Source organism: Empidonax traillii, unplaced genomic scaffold (genome assembly GCF_003031625.1).
Source record: "Empidonax traillii isolate 1590-97213 ecotype Southwest subspecies unplaced genomic scaffold, ASM303162v1 scaffold111:size2041728, whole genome shotgun sequence".
Lineage (NCBI taxonomy): Eukaryota > Metazoa > Chordata > Aves > Passeriformes > Tyrannidae > Empidonax > Empidonax traillii.
Genome location: NW_020955304.1, coordinates 1387412 through 1401808, shown reverse-complemented (window position 1 = coordinate 1401808; position 14397 = coordinate 1387412). Strand labels below are relative to the sequence as shown.

General features: G+C 57.2%; 2 protein-coding genes across 5 annotated transcripts in view; one reads left to right on the top strand and one right to left on the bottom strand.

The window, feature by feature from the left end:
• The first annotated feature begins 20 nt into the window (after window positions 1-20).
• On the top strand, window positions 21-3388 carry PDIA2 (protein disulfide isomerase family A member 2). The gene is made up of 11 exons (XM_027882790.1): window positions 21-255; window positions 666-872; window positions 1208-1341; window positions 1419-1556; window positions 1630-1746; window positions 1829-1954; window positions 2033-2227; window positions 2573-2693; window positions 2809-2990; window positions 3084-3170; window positions 3308-3388. The coding sequence occupies exons 1-11, from the start codon at window positions 21-23 to the stop codon at window positions 3386-3388; spliced, it is 1623 nt and encodes a 540-aa protein (XP_027738591.1).
• A 1980-nt stretch (window positions 3389-5368) lies between these two features.
• Window positions 5369-14397, bottom strand: part of AXIN1 (axin 1) — a 74641-nt gene continuing 65612 nt past the window's right edge. For 3 of the 4 annotated variants that reach the window (XM_027882797.1, XM_027882800.1, XM_027882798.1), the window contains exons 7-10: window positions 12819-12995; window positions 11953-12198; window positions 6611-6781; window positions 5369-5840 (exon numbers count right to left, since the gene is read on the bottom strand). In XM_027882797.1, coding sequence (XP_027738598.1) covers window positions 5714-5840; window positions 6611-6781; window positions 11953-12198; window positions 12819-12995 — 721 coding nt within the window. In that variant the 3' untranslated portion in view covers window positions 5369-5713. The remainder of the gene's footprint in view (window positions 5841-6610; window positions 6782-11952; window positions 12199-12818; window positions 12996-14397) is intronic. The other variant, XM_027882801.1, reaches the window with a different exon arrangement.

Below are 14397 nucleotides of genomic sequence, written 5' to 3'. Positions count from 1 at the left end.
ACGTCTGCTGCACCGGCACCATGCGGGGCTGCGGGTCCCGGCTGGTTTGGCTGCTGGTGCTGTCGCTGGCCTGGCTGGGCCCGGCACTGGGGGACGAGGAGAAGGATGGGGAGGTGGTGGCAGAGGAGGAAAAGGAGAAGGAAAAGGATGAAGTGCTCTCAGATGAGATCAAGGAGGAGGACAACGTCCTGGTGCTCCATGAGCACAACTTTGCCCGTGCCTTGAGTGAGCACCAGCTGCTGCTGGTGGAGTTCTGTGAGTGTTCCCACTGCGGGCAGGGGTGTGGGCAGGGGCAGATGTTGGGCAGGGAATAGGGGCAGGGGATACTGGCCATGGCTGTGAGTGTGGGCAGAACAGACATATGGGCACTGGGGAGGAGGGGGGGATAGGCAGGCAAGGCTGTGGGCCAGAGGGGGAGGACGTGACGTGGCATGGGATGGGGACAGAGACATGGAGCAGGGACACAGGCAGAGGCAGGGGCTGGGGAACAAGTAGCAGGGGCTTGGCACACAGGACAGGGACACATGGTGGGGCTGGGAGCATGGGCCCTGGAACAGGGGCATGAGCTGGGGCCCAATGGGCTCATGTAACCATTACAAGCCCACCCTGGGGACAGGGGACACCCCAAAGCTGTCCCCACCGCCAACACCATCCCCTGCCCGCAGACGCACCGTGGTGTGGGCACTGCCAGCAGTTGGCCCCCGCCTACAACCAGGCGGCCACCCAGCTGAGGAACGAGTCCAGCCCTGCACGGCTGGGCAAGGTGGATGCCACGGCACAGACAGCCCTGGCCAACGAGTTCAACATCACCTCCTACCCCACGCTCAAGCTCTTCCGCGATGGCAACCGCACCCACCCCCTCCCCTACACCGGTAGGGCTGCGGCACCGCAGGGTGGCCGTGGCACCCAACAAGGGGACACTGCCATGGGGCTGGGGAGGGTGGCAGGGTGGTGATGGCCAGAGGGGTGGTGATGTCCTGGTGGAGGTCACAGGGTGGTGATGGCGAGATGGGTGGCAAAGTCCTGATGGGGTTTGTAGCACTGTGGCAGTGGGCAGGTGACTGTGTGGTGATGCTGTGTGAGGTGGGTGATGCCGGGCAGTGCCGTGGTGCTGGTGGCAGGTGGCCAAGGCTGCGTGGCCCAGGGAGGGGTGGCAGCCCGGTGAGGGGTGTCAGGGTGACAGCACCGGCTCTGCTTGGCACGGCAGGAATCATGGACGCGCAGGGCATTGTGCGCTGGGTGCAGCGCCGGGCCGGCCCCAGTGCCACGCTGCTGCACGACACCGACACCGCCAGCGCCTTCGCCAACTCCCAGGACTTGGTGGTCATCGGCTTCTTCAAGGTGGGCTGGGGCGGGCGGGGCTGGGCTGGGGCCGCAGCCATGGCTGTGGCTGTGGCACTGATGCAGGGACTGTGCAGGACCTGAAGGGCAAGGCAGCCCAGGCGTTCTACGAGGTGGCTGTTGAGATGGTGGACATGCCGTTTGGGGTGGCGGAGGCGGCTGAGCTCTTCCAGGCCTATGGGCTGTCGGCTGACACCGTCTGTCTCTTCAAGAAGGTGAGGGGGTGGCAGAGGGTGGTGGGGCTGTCCTGGTCCCCACCCCAGCCCTCACCAGCCCCTGCCTTGACAGTTTGATGAGAGACAAACAAACTTCCCCGTGGACCCGGCGCGGGGGCTGGACACGGCCGAGCTCACCCGCCTGCTCCGCGTCCACAGCCTGAGGCTGGTGACGGAATTCAACAATGAGGTACAACCTGTGCCCATCCCCATCTCTGTCTGCGAGTGCCATAGCCCCCTGCCTTCACCCTCCTCCTCCTCCTCCTCCTCAGACATCCAACCAGATCTTCAGTGCCAAGATTCCTCACCACATGCTACTCTTCCTCAACAAGTCCTCATCGGAGCAGCTGTCCCTGCAGGATGGCTTCAGGGCAGCCGCCAGCACCTTCCGGGGCGAGGTGAGGTGGTCCCAAGGCAGGGACAAGGGGGGTGACTGTGGGACACCCCATCCTCAGGGTCACCCATGCCCTGCCCAGGTGCTCTTCGTGGTGGTGGATGTGAACGGGTACGGCGCCGACGTCCTGTCCTTCTTTGGCATGACCCCCGCCGACGCCCCCACCCTGCGCCTCGTCAAGATGGAGAACAACCGCAAGTACCAGATGGAGCAGGACTCCTTCTCGGACATGGCCATCCGCACCTTCATCCAGGCCGTGCTGGACGGCAAGGTGAAGGTGAGGGAGGCGGCAGGTGCCAGCAGCACCTGAGGATTCTTCCCTGTGGTGAGCGGTGGGCTGGTGACTCCGAGGCCTAATGATGGCAGAAGTGCTGGGAACACCAGCCCCCTGCTTGCTGCTCCTTCTGCTGCCAGGCTTGAGGGTTTTGGGGGGTTGGTTGGGGAAAGGAGGCGGGAGATTGCTGATGTGGAGACACGCAGAGCTGGGATGGCAGCAGAGGGCCCAACAGGCAGTACAGGCGCACCCCTGGCTGCGTGCTGGGGCACCCCTACCCCACGCTGTGCCCCTTGGGGCCCTGGCACTGCCCGGCCCAGGCCGTGGCTGTCCCGACTGTCCCCACAGCCCCGCCTGCTGAGCGCCGAACCCCCTGAGGACTGGGACACACGCCCTGTCAAAGTCCTGGTGGGGAAGACCTTCGAGCAGGTGGCGTTCGACGAGACCAAGAACGTCTTTGTCAAGTTCTGTAAGTGCTCAGCCCCTCCACGACGACCCCCAGCCCTGTCACAGACCCTCACCTGGGGGATGCTGCAGAGCCCCAATCCCCCAGTGCATCCCCTGGCACTGTGCCCGTCCCGCAGACGCTCCGTGGTGCTCCCACTGCCAGGCCATGGCCCCCGCCTGGGAGGAGCTGGGCGAGCGCTACAAGGACCGCGAGGACATTGTCATCGCCGAGATGGATGCCACGGCCAACGAGCTGGAGAACATCACCATCCACGGCTTCCCCACCATGCACTACTTCCCCGCAGGGCCGGGCAGGAAGGTATGAGGGGGAACACCCCTGGGGTCACCTCGGCCCTGCCAGCACACGAGGAATGGGGTCACCCCCAGCCACCCTCCTATCCCATGGTTCCAGATGATCGAGTACAAGAGTGCCCGAGATGTGGAGACTTTCTCCAAGTTCCTGGAAAATGGGGGGATGCTGCCTGTGGAGCCTCCTGTGGTGAGTGGGACTGCCCCCCCCCCCCCCACTCCAGGGCAGCCCCCAGGGGCGAGGGGACGGATCCTGTGGGATTGTGATGGGGACAGGGGCAGGTAGGGACTCAGTGTCCATCCATGCCTCACTGATGCCTTTCCCAGGTGACCAAGACCCCTGGGAACAGCACAGGCAAGGAGGATCCAAGTGTGCTGGGGACAGATGAAACCCGGGATGAGCTGTGAGCCCTTTCCTGCTCAGGCATGTGCTATAAACCACCTGGAAACCACGAGGGCTCTGGTCTGTTTGCGGCTCCATGTCTTGGGGAGCATCCATGTGTCTTGGGGGCACAGCAGGGCTGACAATGGGTAGGGACCCGCTACTGCTTGACCCTGGGCCCCCAAGGAGGGGGTGCTGCCAGGGGCCCTCTGCCTCCCTGGGGCAGCTGTGCCATAACACTCACCCTGGCAGCCCCATGATGGCACAGGTTGGCCAAGGACATGGCTGTGGGGGCAGCCCCAGTGCTCTCCATGCTGGCCTTGTGCTGGGCTGCTGGGGCTCAGGTGATAGGGGACCAGTCAGGGTCTCTCCTTCAGGGCCCACCAGCCCCAGGGGATCCCCAGGAGTTGCTGTCACAGCCAAGGAAGGCAAGAAGAGCCCAACACGGGGCTCCACAGTCTCCCCTCAAGTCTGGCTCACAGCTTCTGGGACCCCCAGCATCCTCTACAAACTCCAGCACCATCCCCCCTCCCCTGGGCTATCCCTCAGGGGCAACATGTTGGTCCCCTGGGGCCAGGACCTGCCCAGCCACCCCTCCAGGGAGCCCAGGGCATCACGTGCCCAGAGTCTTTGCCAGACCTGTGCCATCCTGTGTCCCTCCCAGAAGCTGCTGGGGGCCCAGGTGTAGCTCCGCAGGGAAGGAAGAAAGCAGCAGGCAGTGGGACGTGGGGTTTTATTTCATTTTATCCAAGTACCTTTGAAAAGATCATTGTACAAGTCAGCACATGAGAATGCAGAGGAAACGTCGCTGGGGCTGCACGGCCGCTGTACATATTTACAGGGACCCCCGAGAAAAAAGGGGGAGACGGAAATCCCGGGCACGTTAACAACCTCACCAGACACACCACCATCAGAACTTCAAAAAGCGGGGAGCAAACCCCCTCGAAGCGCTGTTCCCGGGCTGAAAACATCTGCAGAGTTTGATGGACCTCACGTAGCGTTTTAGGCAAGTCCCAGGACCGTGTTTTAAAGGCACTCGGTGACATGAACAACAGGCTGAGTGGCGTCCCGGCGCGGTGCCACGGCGTGCCCGGCAGCCCCAGCGCTGCTGTGGGTGAGAGCAGTGCTGGGCAGGGCGAGCACTGATGTGGAAACCCCCGGCTTTGGGGTCACCCTCGTTTCTGTGGGTGGGCAAAGGGTGGAGCTGGCACAGAGTGGCAGCAGGGCCCGGGCTGGGGACAGGCAGGGTGGTGGGAGCACCGGCACAGCCCAGGCTTCCCTGCAACCGAGTAAGGCCAGGAGGCTTCCCAGGGTTCTGGCTGCCCACTGGGTGATCTGGCCCTAAGTGAGCCCCACACACTGGCATCAATAACCCCCCTGGTGCAGTGCCCTCCTGTTGCCTCCCCTGAGACACAGAAGCTGACAAAAGATGCAGGGGCTCATAAAAAGATGTATTTTGTCCTCAGGTTTAAATGTCTCACCAGTTCCCTCCCTGTAAGAGTTCCCTGCCCAATGTCAGAGCTTGGCCCAGGGGTCTGGGCGTGTCTGCACCAGGCACATGGGTGCCAGCACCTTCTCCAGGGGCACACAGGGGACACACACATGAGCATGCAGGCCATGGGATGCCAGCACCCAGCCTGCCACCCCAGCTCCCAGCTGGTCCTCGTTCTGCAGGGAGCACCGACCCTTTTATCCCTCAGGGATTTACTCGGTAGCAAGGAAGCTCGGGAGGAGAAAAGACCCATCCTACCATGTCCAGCAGCTGAGCCTGCCAAGGAGGCCAGACACTGACTCCTTCCAAATGGCTCAAAAATCTTCACAGCCCCTTGGGACCCTTCCACGTGGGGTGACAGTGGCTCTGCCCCACGGTGCTCCAGAGCCATCCATGCTGGGAGAACAGGGCAGGGTGCCGGGAGAGCGCGGAGCAGCCGGACTCTGACGGATGGCTGTACACTTTGGGCGAGTTCTGCAGTACCTGTATGTTTTACATTTACATAAGAGCACTGTGACATTGGAAATATTTTCCTTTTATTACAATATATCAAAAATATGCAGCTTTAGTAAACAAGGTCATATTACACTTTCTAATGCACTGTACAATGCTACATTACACTTATATTCGGTATGGAGAGGGAGCCCAGGCTCCCACTGGCAGGTTCATGGGGTGAAACAGCATCCACTGGCATCCCAGAGCTTGCCCAGGTCCGTGCTGGAGAGCGGGGCTGCCGCCCTCCACCCTGGGCTCACCCGGCGCCCGTGGCAGCAGCACCACCAGTGTCTGCCCCAGGCCTTCTCCTCCGGTCCCAGAGTCCTTCACAGTCCTGTCCTCACGCCTCGGCTGCCCTGGAGCCTTAATCAATCTTCTCCACCTTCCCGATGATCTTCTCCTCGAAGATGGGCAGGATGGTGTCGTCCTCCCGCACCTCCTCGAAGACCACACCACAGTCGAACTCATCACTCACCTTCTTAAAGTAATACCTGGAGAAACAGGAACACGGTGGGGGAGAGGGAAAAAAAAATGCAGCTGAATGGTCTTGGGGCCTCACGGTCCTCAAACCTGGGTACAGCCCTTCTGTGGCCTGAGCTCGTGGTGCATGGGAAGCTGCTCCCCCAGACCTGGAGGCAAACGAGGCCACATTTCTGCCCCTGCCCTCACCCAGTGAGCAAACACAGTGGTCAGGATCCATGCTAGCACAGTCAGGAGCTCCAGTCCTGAATCCAAGTCCTTTCACACCTCTCCCAAAAATAGTGGTTGAGGCACCTGTATTGGTGCAGCATTTCTAGGCAGGCTTTCCCATGGCCACTCCTATTTGGAAGGGACAACTTGGAGAGCTACATGCCCATCACTCGGTTGCTTTTGGACTCTGGCAGGACCCAACCTCTCTGTCCTCACCAAAATAAACTTCGGGAGGAGCCAAAACAGCTCTGAAATCAGAGGGTCCCCACAGCATCACTGAGCATTGGTTGATGCTGCTGCTTACCCAGCCCAGGACACCGCAGGGCAGCTCAGCAGCTTCTGCCGGAGCTGCAAACCACGACGCAGGACATTTCTGCTACAAAACCCGACCTCCCTCATCCCTGTAACCTGCCTCTTCAGCAGCCACATCCCCACCACAGCATTCCCAGAGGGAGCCCTCCTGAGGGATGTCCACCGAGCTCCACCTTGGTGGGGGCAACACCACAGTGGCATCTGCCGGGGGTCGCTGGCAGTCGCTGGCACCATACCACAGGTGGGGAGCAGCCCTTACCTGTAGTTCCCTTTCTTGGTCAGCAGCTCCTTGAACTGTCCCAGGGTGACCACGCGCCCCTTGACCAGGGTGCGGTAGGGGATGGGCTCTCCACAGAAGTAATAGGCGACCACGATGTTCTCGCAGGGCTGGGACGCGCCGCTGCCCGGCCTCTTCTGGGGCTTCAACCTGCCGTGCCAAGACACAAGGGACCTGCTGAGTGTCAGCCCGCAGCGCTCAGCACCGGCGTGCTGGGTGCCTGGATGGGTGCGGGGGAGAGGTGTGGGTCAGGTCCCACCAGAGGGGTGGAGGAAGCGCAGTGCGGTCCCTGAGCATCCCCTGCTCCGACCACCAGCTCTCCTGGCATCCAGCTGAACACTGAGGCTGGTGAAGGAGCAAACGGCACTTGGGAAGGCTGGATGGCGCCCAGGACACGGTTCTAGCTCAATCCTGAGGTAACCTGCCCTCAGGCTTTCAGAGGGCATGACCCTGCTCATAGCACGGTCTGGGGAGTCACTGGTTAGCTCTGGGCCAGGCAGAGCACCCCAGGCCCGTGGCAGCAGACCCAGGTCACCCATCCTCACCATCCCACCACGCAGGGCTGGAGCATCACCATGCAGGGCACGTTCACGCAGACACTGCTCAGCCTGCTCAGGGTTATTGTCACCAAACAGCTCAGCATGGCTCTCCACTGAGCTATATCTGCAGACAGGCTCCCCTGGACGCCTCTCCCAGTGCAGACGAGGTCAGAGGGGACGGAGCTCCCAGCAGGGTGCCAAGGCAGCTGCCATCCCCAAAACCTCAGTGACTTTGTATCTCCTGTGTTTTTCCTGCTCTCAGAACGCTGGTCTGCTCTCTGTTTCCAGCCCACACATGGGGGTTCAGCTACGTGGTGCCATCACTAGACCAAAAACAATCAGCCCAGCCCTCACCCCATCTTCAGAGACAGACAAAGGCAGCAATAACAAAACTCAGGGTACTCTGCCCTTCTGCAGAGCCTTTCATCTGGGGTGCTGAGGACGCTGCACAAACATTGGAGCAGCCTACACAAATTGGTACCTTGGCATGCGTGGTCTGAGCCAGAGGCAGCCTTCCCCTTCAAAGGCACAGAAAGCACATTTGGCAGCTTCAAAAAAAAATTATTTTAAAAGCACGCTGGATAAAAAAAGATGATTTTGTATTTACATGACTGGAAAGTTGCTGTAAAGAAACAGAATTCGCCAAGCACATGAGGTAATCGCAGTTTTGGAAATGACTCTGACCTTAACCTTTAAACACTGGCTGGCGGGCAGAGCACCTTTTCATGGCGTGCCCACATAAACACTGGCACTGCAAACCAACACCAGACAGAGCCTTTTCACCTCCTCCTACAGGCATGAGAGGTCTGAAGTTCAACTGAACAACCTTCCGGGTGCCTGCTCTGCCTGGGAGACCTTTGCAGAAGATGCAGCATCCTGAGAGGGAAGGGTCTGCTCCTGGTGCCAGCAGAGCTCTCGGAGCCTCTCCCATCCCTGTATCAAAGCACAGGATGCCCTTTAGCTAGAAAAACATTAAGGAATTGAGTCATCCTTGGAAAAAAAAATACGAAGCATTTAAAGGGAAAATGGGTCATAAATTCAGGCAAATTCTGTGAACCCTGTGAGCCAGAAGTTAATTGAAGGGGTTTGGAAAACCTCAAAGTCCCTAAGCTTCTCTTAATCCTGCTGGAGACAAGTCATGACTAAGAGATGTGTGCCTGGGGACCTGGGGACACAGTGAAGTGCCTGGCACAGGCAGCAAAGCTGGTTCCTCAGGGCTGCTGTTCTCCTCTGCCTGGGGAGGTGCAGAGGACAGGACATCCCTGAGCTCTGCTGTGGCAGAAACAAGAGGGGACCGTGCCAGTGACTGGGAGCCTCCTTCCTCCTGCCATGCACTTCACACCCAAAAGGCCATTTCTGGACGTGCTCAGCCCAGCTCCAGCGCTCCAGAGCAGAGATGTGCCCCAAAATAATGCCTGAATTGATGCCCAGAAGTGGGCTGCTCCATGATCTTGCCAGGCACAGAGAAGAGACAGACTTGCCTTTAGTCTGCCAAGCCTTCCTTTTTCCCCTCTTTAAAAATAGCAACCATGTTTCCCCTTTTCCAGTGAGTGGAAACTTATGCTGTGACTTCTCTAATACAAGGGATAGTGGCTTAAGGCACTTCATCCCCAGTGTCCCCAGACCCTGTGGGTGGATCTCATCAGGTCCCACAGGCTTGTGCACCTTCAGGTTCCTTACATGGTCTCAAAACTGATCTCCTGCTGCAGGTAGTTCTTTATTCTCCCAGTCCCTGCCTTTTCCTGCTGTGCCTGGAGCACTCGCCAGTGAAGACCAAGGCAAGAAAGACCAAGCCAAAAAACCCCCTTCTGCATGCCCCAGGTAACCAGCTCTCCCATTTCCTTCCAGAGAGGGCTCACATTTTCCCTGGTCTCCTTTTTATAACCAGTGTGCCTAGAGAAGCTTTCCTTGTTGCTTTATTTCTATCAGCAGAGCTGACACACATCCCAAACCGCAGCCACAGACCTCTAGCAGGCTTAAAGCAGAGCTGATGAATATGGAATCACTGAAAATGTAATTTTCCAAGAGCTCCTCTCAGGAGAATGAGGCAACACAACCGTCTCCACTTTCGTCACTGCCAAGACATCTCCTGAGACCTTGGCTTGCACAGAGAGGCCACCAGACCGTCTCCAAGCCCTGCTTCATTAAATCTTCCACCTGCACCCATCTCCTGGGTGGCAGTGTGACCAGAAACAGGTACCAGTGCCCTGCCCCTTCTGGAATCACCTCCTGTTGCTGCATTTGTCACAAGCATGAAACATTATCTGTATGGAAATGACAGCATTCACCCAACTCACTGCATCTGCATTCCAGCCCCGACTCCTGAGCTGTGTAACCCACTGGTGCCTTGACAGGGAATCTGAGTCTGGCTTACAGCACTAATCCAACCTCACTGGGACACAAGAGGTGAGGTGCCCATCTTGCTCCAACTCAGCCCTGGGGCTGGAGAGCTTTGGGAAGCCCGAAATGCACCCAGCAGACGTTACCTTGGGGAGTGTCCCTGTCACCAGATCTGCTCCCCTTCTAAGCTCGGCCCAATCCAATTAACTCCAGACAGATCATGCTAATGTTCTCCCTGCTTGAAAAAATCCTTTCTCTGAAGAGCTGGTATTAATTACTTCAATTCAGCTGTGAACTGTGAGACTGAGCTACAGAAAATGGATCAAAACCTGTCAGTACAGGGAAGAAAGCTGGTGGTCCCTGGGACACCAGTGGGACACAGCTGGGCACTGCTGTGCTGCTGGACCTGCAGGTCACTCAGTACCAGGCAGTTAATCCTGCAGCGCTTGCCAGCAGCAGCCAGGTAGTTATCTTGGAGATGAGGTCATTCCAAATGCTGTGGAGTAGGGAGAGAAAAGCTCTTTCTGCAGTATGAGTACGATTTCTGGAAGAATATTTGCAATTCCCAGCACAGGAACTACAGGTCCCTCTTTGATTTCCAGCAGGGCAGTGCTGGGGTGGGAGTGGAGCTGTCAGCACCCCCAGCCAGGGCAGTGGGCAGTTGGCTGGGGAATCCCACTGCTCCTGCAGGGCTGTGAGGAGGGGAGCCTCTGGAGAGCTGGATAACCGTGCTGGCAAGGCCAGCCTGGCCGTGCAAAGCTGGCACAGCGTGCTCTCCTCCCACAGCCAGATCAAGCAGTGCCTCAAGGACACCTCTGGGCTCACCTCCACCTTTCCATGCTTCCCCAAGGCTGCTGACAAACCTGGGACACTGGCTCCAATTTCCCAGAGCTCTTCAGAGCTCCTGACTGAAAGAAATGGTGTTTTCATGTGAATTCCCCTCTCATTTTCTCCTTTGTTCTCACTGAGCCATGGGATCCATCTCCAGGCAGAGCTCTCTAAAAAGCTGCCAGCTCAGGTGGAACACCCAATCCTGCCAAAATCCAGCAGAGAGACTTCAACATTCAGAAATCTCTGGCTCCCTGGGGACCACTGCATCCATTCTTGCTACTGGGCACAGACACATTTGCTATTCATGAGCAGTTCCCTACTGGTGGAGCCCACACGGTTCCCAACCGTGTCTCCCTGGTTTTCCACACACAAGGGCAGGGCTGGGAGATCCCTGCATCGCTGGGACAAGAGTCAGACTCGTGGGGAGGCAGTGCAAGCAGAGCAGCCCAGCACTGGGACCGCTTAGTCCATCCTCCCACTGGCCTGCATGGCCTTTCCCACATGCCATGCGGTTCCTGTGAAAGCCACTCTTAAAATACACACCAAATTACTGTTATAGTATTAATTGCACACACATATAGCCCAGGATGGTGTACAGACATTTCTGAGGAAGGTCCATGAATTTAGTACAACTATAAATAACTCTACTAATAAACCCTATCCAATTCCACCAGCTGAAAGGTAGATCACGTAAACTTGGCTTAACCTGGCTTGGGAGAGTCCTTTAATTACCTGGCTTTCAATCAGTGCTCTGACATAAATACACAGAAGTCTGCCATGTGGTCACTGCAAGCAAAAAACTGCAGCCTGGCAATTAAGAGCTTCTTTTTTTAAATTACATTTGTGTTTCTAAGAGTCAGACTGCAAAGATTCGAGTTTTCAGAGGACAGCTGTAAAGCTGTGAAAGGTTTTTTAATGGACAAAGTGCTGTTAGCTGTTAACAGTAATTATCCAGCACTTCCAGAACGCTTTTCATTGGAGAGCTCCACGTGCCTCGCAAATAATGTTCCCTGACAGATAACACAGAGCAGGAGAATGAGCTCTGCAACAGGCAATAAGCTGAGTCACAGAAAGATGCAGAGCCTTGGGTATGGCCAGGCAGGAGGCAGAGCTGCTGCAGCAGGGCTACAGCACAGTGCTCTCCTCCAGAGCCACTGCCGGAAGCTTGTGCGAGATGTAGATAAAGAGCAAACACCTATTTGTCTTCTGCACTTCATTCTGCTGCATCCTGATGAATCCTGCTCCTGCACCAGCCCCTCAGGTCATGGTGTGGGTGTGAACAGGCAGAGAGCCACTGAGTACCAGGGCAGAGAGCTCTGCCAGGCCCATTCTAGACACGCTCCCCCTGCCCAGCCCCTTCCCACCCTGCCAGGAGCATTTCCAGCCTCTCCCTCCACAATCCACAATCCACAAGCCCAGGCCCTCAGGGTGGGTTTTGCCATTTGCACCACCACATCAGAGGGACCGAGGCAGGTTCCTCTGACCTCTCTGCATGTGCCTCCACCCAGCTGGAGCTGGAGACTAGAGCAGAAGGGAAGGACTCCCCTCAGCTGTCCCACCTTCAGGGCAGTCTGTCCCGCTCCTCCCACGCACAATCAGACCCTACCGTCGTACCTTTGTTTAAGGGGGAGTTTTCCAGCCCTTTTTTCCTCTTCCTCCAACCTCCTGCGAGCTTCTTCCAGCTGGGTGAGAGGGTTGGGGGCTGGGTTGGGCGGCATGGTCGGATCCTGGATGAAGGGGTGAGAAGGCTGGACGACGTTCCGGAGCTGGGCACTGACCCACGGATGCACCGCAACGGGTCGCTCGATGGAGAGGGGCCGGACCATGTCATGGGACAGCTGCTTCTTAGCACCTGAAGAGCTGCACAAACACAAAGGTTTAACATGGATCACCAGGAGACTCCGAACAGGCACACAGCCATTCCCAGGTGGACCTGCTGCTGGACACAGATACAGCTGGGAAGCTCCTCACAGCACGGCTTCTGATGGAGAGGGGAGCAACATCAAAGTCCTGAGAAGATTTGAGGACAGAAAGTCCTGAGACATCAGGGTGAGCAGCCCAACCCTGACACAAACCCCACAGATGTGTGAATCAATCCACAATACATTAAAATAAACCCAGCACAAGGCAGTTCCATGGTTTGTGACATTCCCCCAGGAGATGCCCTGTGCTACCAATACACTGGTCAGCATCCCCAGGGAATGGGGATCCTTCTCTAGCTCCAGGTGCAGAACTTGCTGCCTGACTTCCTGGTGGCCTGGCACTGCCCATGGCCCTGGCACTCAGCCCCAGCTGCCAGCAGTGCAACCTGCCCTGGCTTCTACTGTCATCCTTCAGAAAAAGTCCTTATAGCCCCTGAGCAATCCTGAAACTCCAAAGGCTCTAAACCCTTGGTGTTGTGGATTCTTGCCTTCCCAGGATGCCTTGTGCAGGGGATGCAATACAACAGAGTGAAAACCCCTCTCTCTGCCAGCCCTTACCCATGGTTTGTTTTCTTATGCCTGCTGATCTCCTTCTCTCCTTCTATGATCCACTGAAGGATCTTCTGGTTCCTCTCCACGTCTTCAGGAGATCCTGGCATCTCATAGTTGGCACCATCACTTTTCCCTGAATCGGTCTTCTTAACATTCCTTTTGGAGAGCAGACTTGCTTTCCCACTGCAAGAACAAAGCTTGAGACATCAGTGCTTTGCCTGAGCCAAACCACCCTGGGCCGGGGCAGAGGACGGACGTGTCTGTCTCCAGACATCTCCCACAGCCCCCTGCTCTACCAAGGCTCAAAACAACCAAGATGCAATTAAGTCTAAGAGCAAGACTGGCTAGACCTGGGCACAGCATCTTCCCTCCCCAGTCTCTTGTGGGGAAAAGGAGCTTCTCCTCTGGACAGACAAGCCACAACGCTGTGGCAAGATCTGCCACAAGAAGGGCTGTGTGAAAGCCCCAGCTCTTTGCTCAGGGCAAGAGGTTCATCCTGGTGCTGCAATCTGTTGGCTGCCTCTCCATGCCTGACCACTGCTTGAAACCTGGCTCCTTCCTATCACCCCCCAGATTCACTGATATCCCAAACTCTGACTTGCCACGCACAGCTTTTGCTCCTCACCCTGATCTGAACTGAGGCTTCACATCATGGTGGAAGATCAAACCCCAGCAGGGTGGGCTGCCCTCCATGGGCCAGCCCTGCCACCTCGAACACCGCAGCCAGAGGGATGCCAGGCAGCAGCCCACACTCTGCCTACACCTTTGGCTGCAGCAAAGGCTCCTACAGGAGCCCCATGGCTCCTTGCCCGTGGCCACGTGCCCAGCTGAGCAGCCCCAGGCTCAGGAGGCCGTGCAAAATTCCCCGTGCTGGCCTGGCACCGGCACAGCCTGTGGTTTCATGGGACCCCCACCGTCCTAACCACCCACCCATCTACAGGACCTCTCTCCTTCTGCACACAGAAGAAAAATAACCTTACCACCAGAGAGGAGAAACAGGCCCTTAGGTAGCTTTGTTGATTTTTGGGGGAAAAAGTCTGGAGAGGGGTTGCTGCAAGTCTACAAAGGCAGGGCAGGCTGACATCTTCTCTGCTTCTCCCCACATAAGGATCAGTGGGTATCAAATGAAACTGCAGCAGCAGGTTCAGCGCAAACAAAAAATATAAGCCTTTTTCTGCAGGTTGTCATCAACCCACAGACACAGCCGTGGAGGGCTGGGGGACAGCAACCCAGCTGGGTTCAACAAGGAGCCAGAGAAATCACAAGAGACTGCAGGCTGCCAAAAAAGACCATCTGGATGCAAGCCCTTGTCCTGTGAAGCTCCTAATCTAAGGACTGCCAGGAACTGGGAGTTTGTGCCAGAGGAAGGACAACTCTGAGTGTGTCCTATTACAATCCCATTAAATATATGCTGTAGCTGCTGCTAGGAGGAAGTCTTGTGTCTAGATGGGGCTTTGCTTTAGTCCAGCACGGCCATGTTCAACTCTGAGGAAGCAACAAGCCTTTCCCCAGTGAAACAGGGCAGATTTAACTGCTTCTCCCTCCTGGAGAGCCTCTGCCTCCCTCCTGCCAGCCTTGAAAGCTG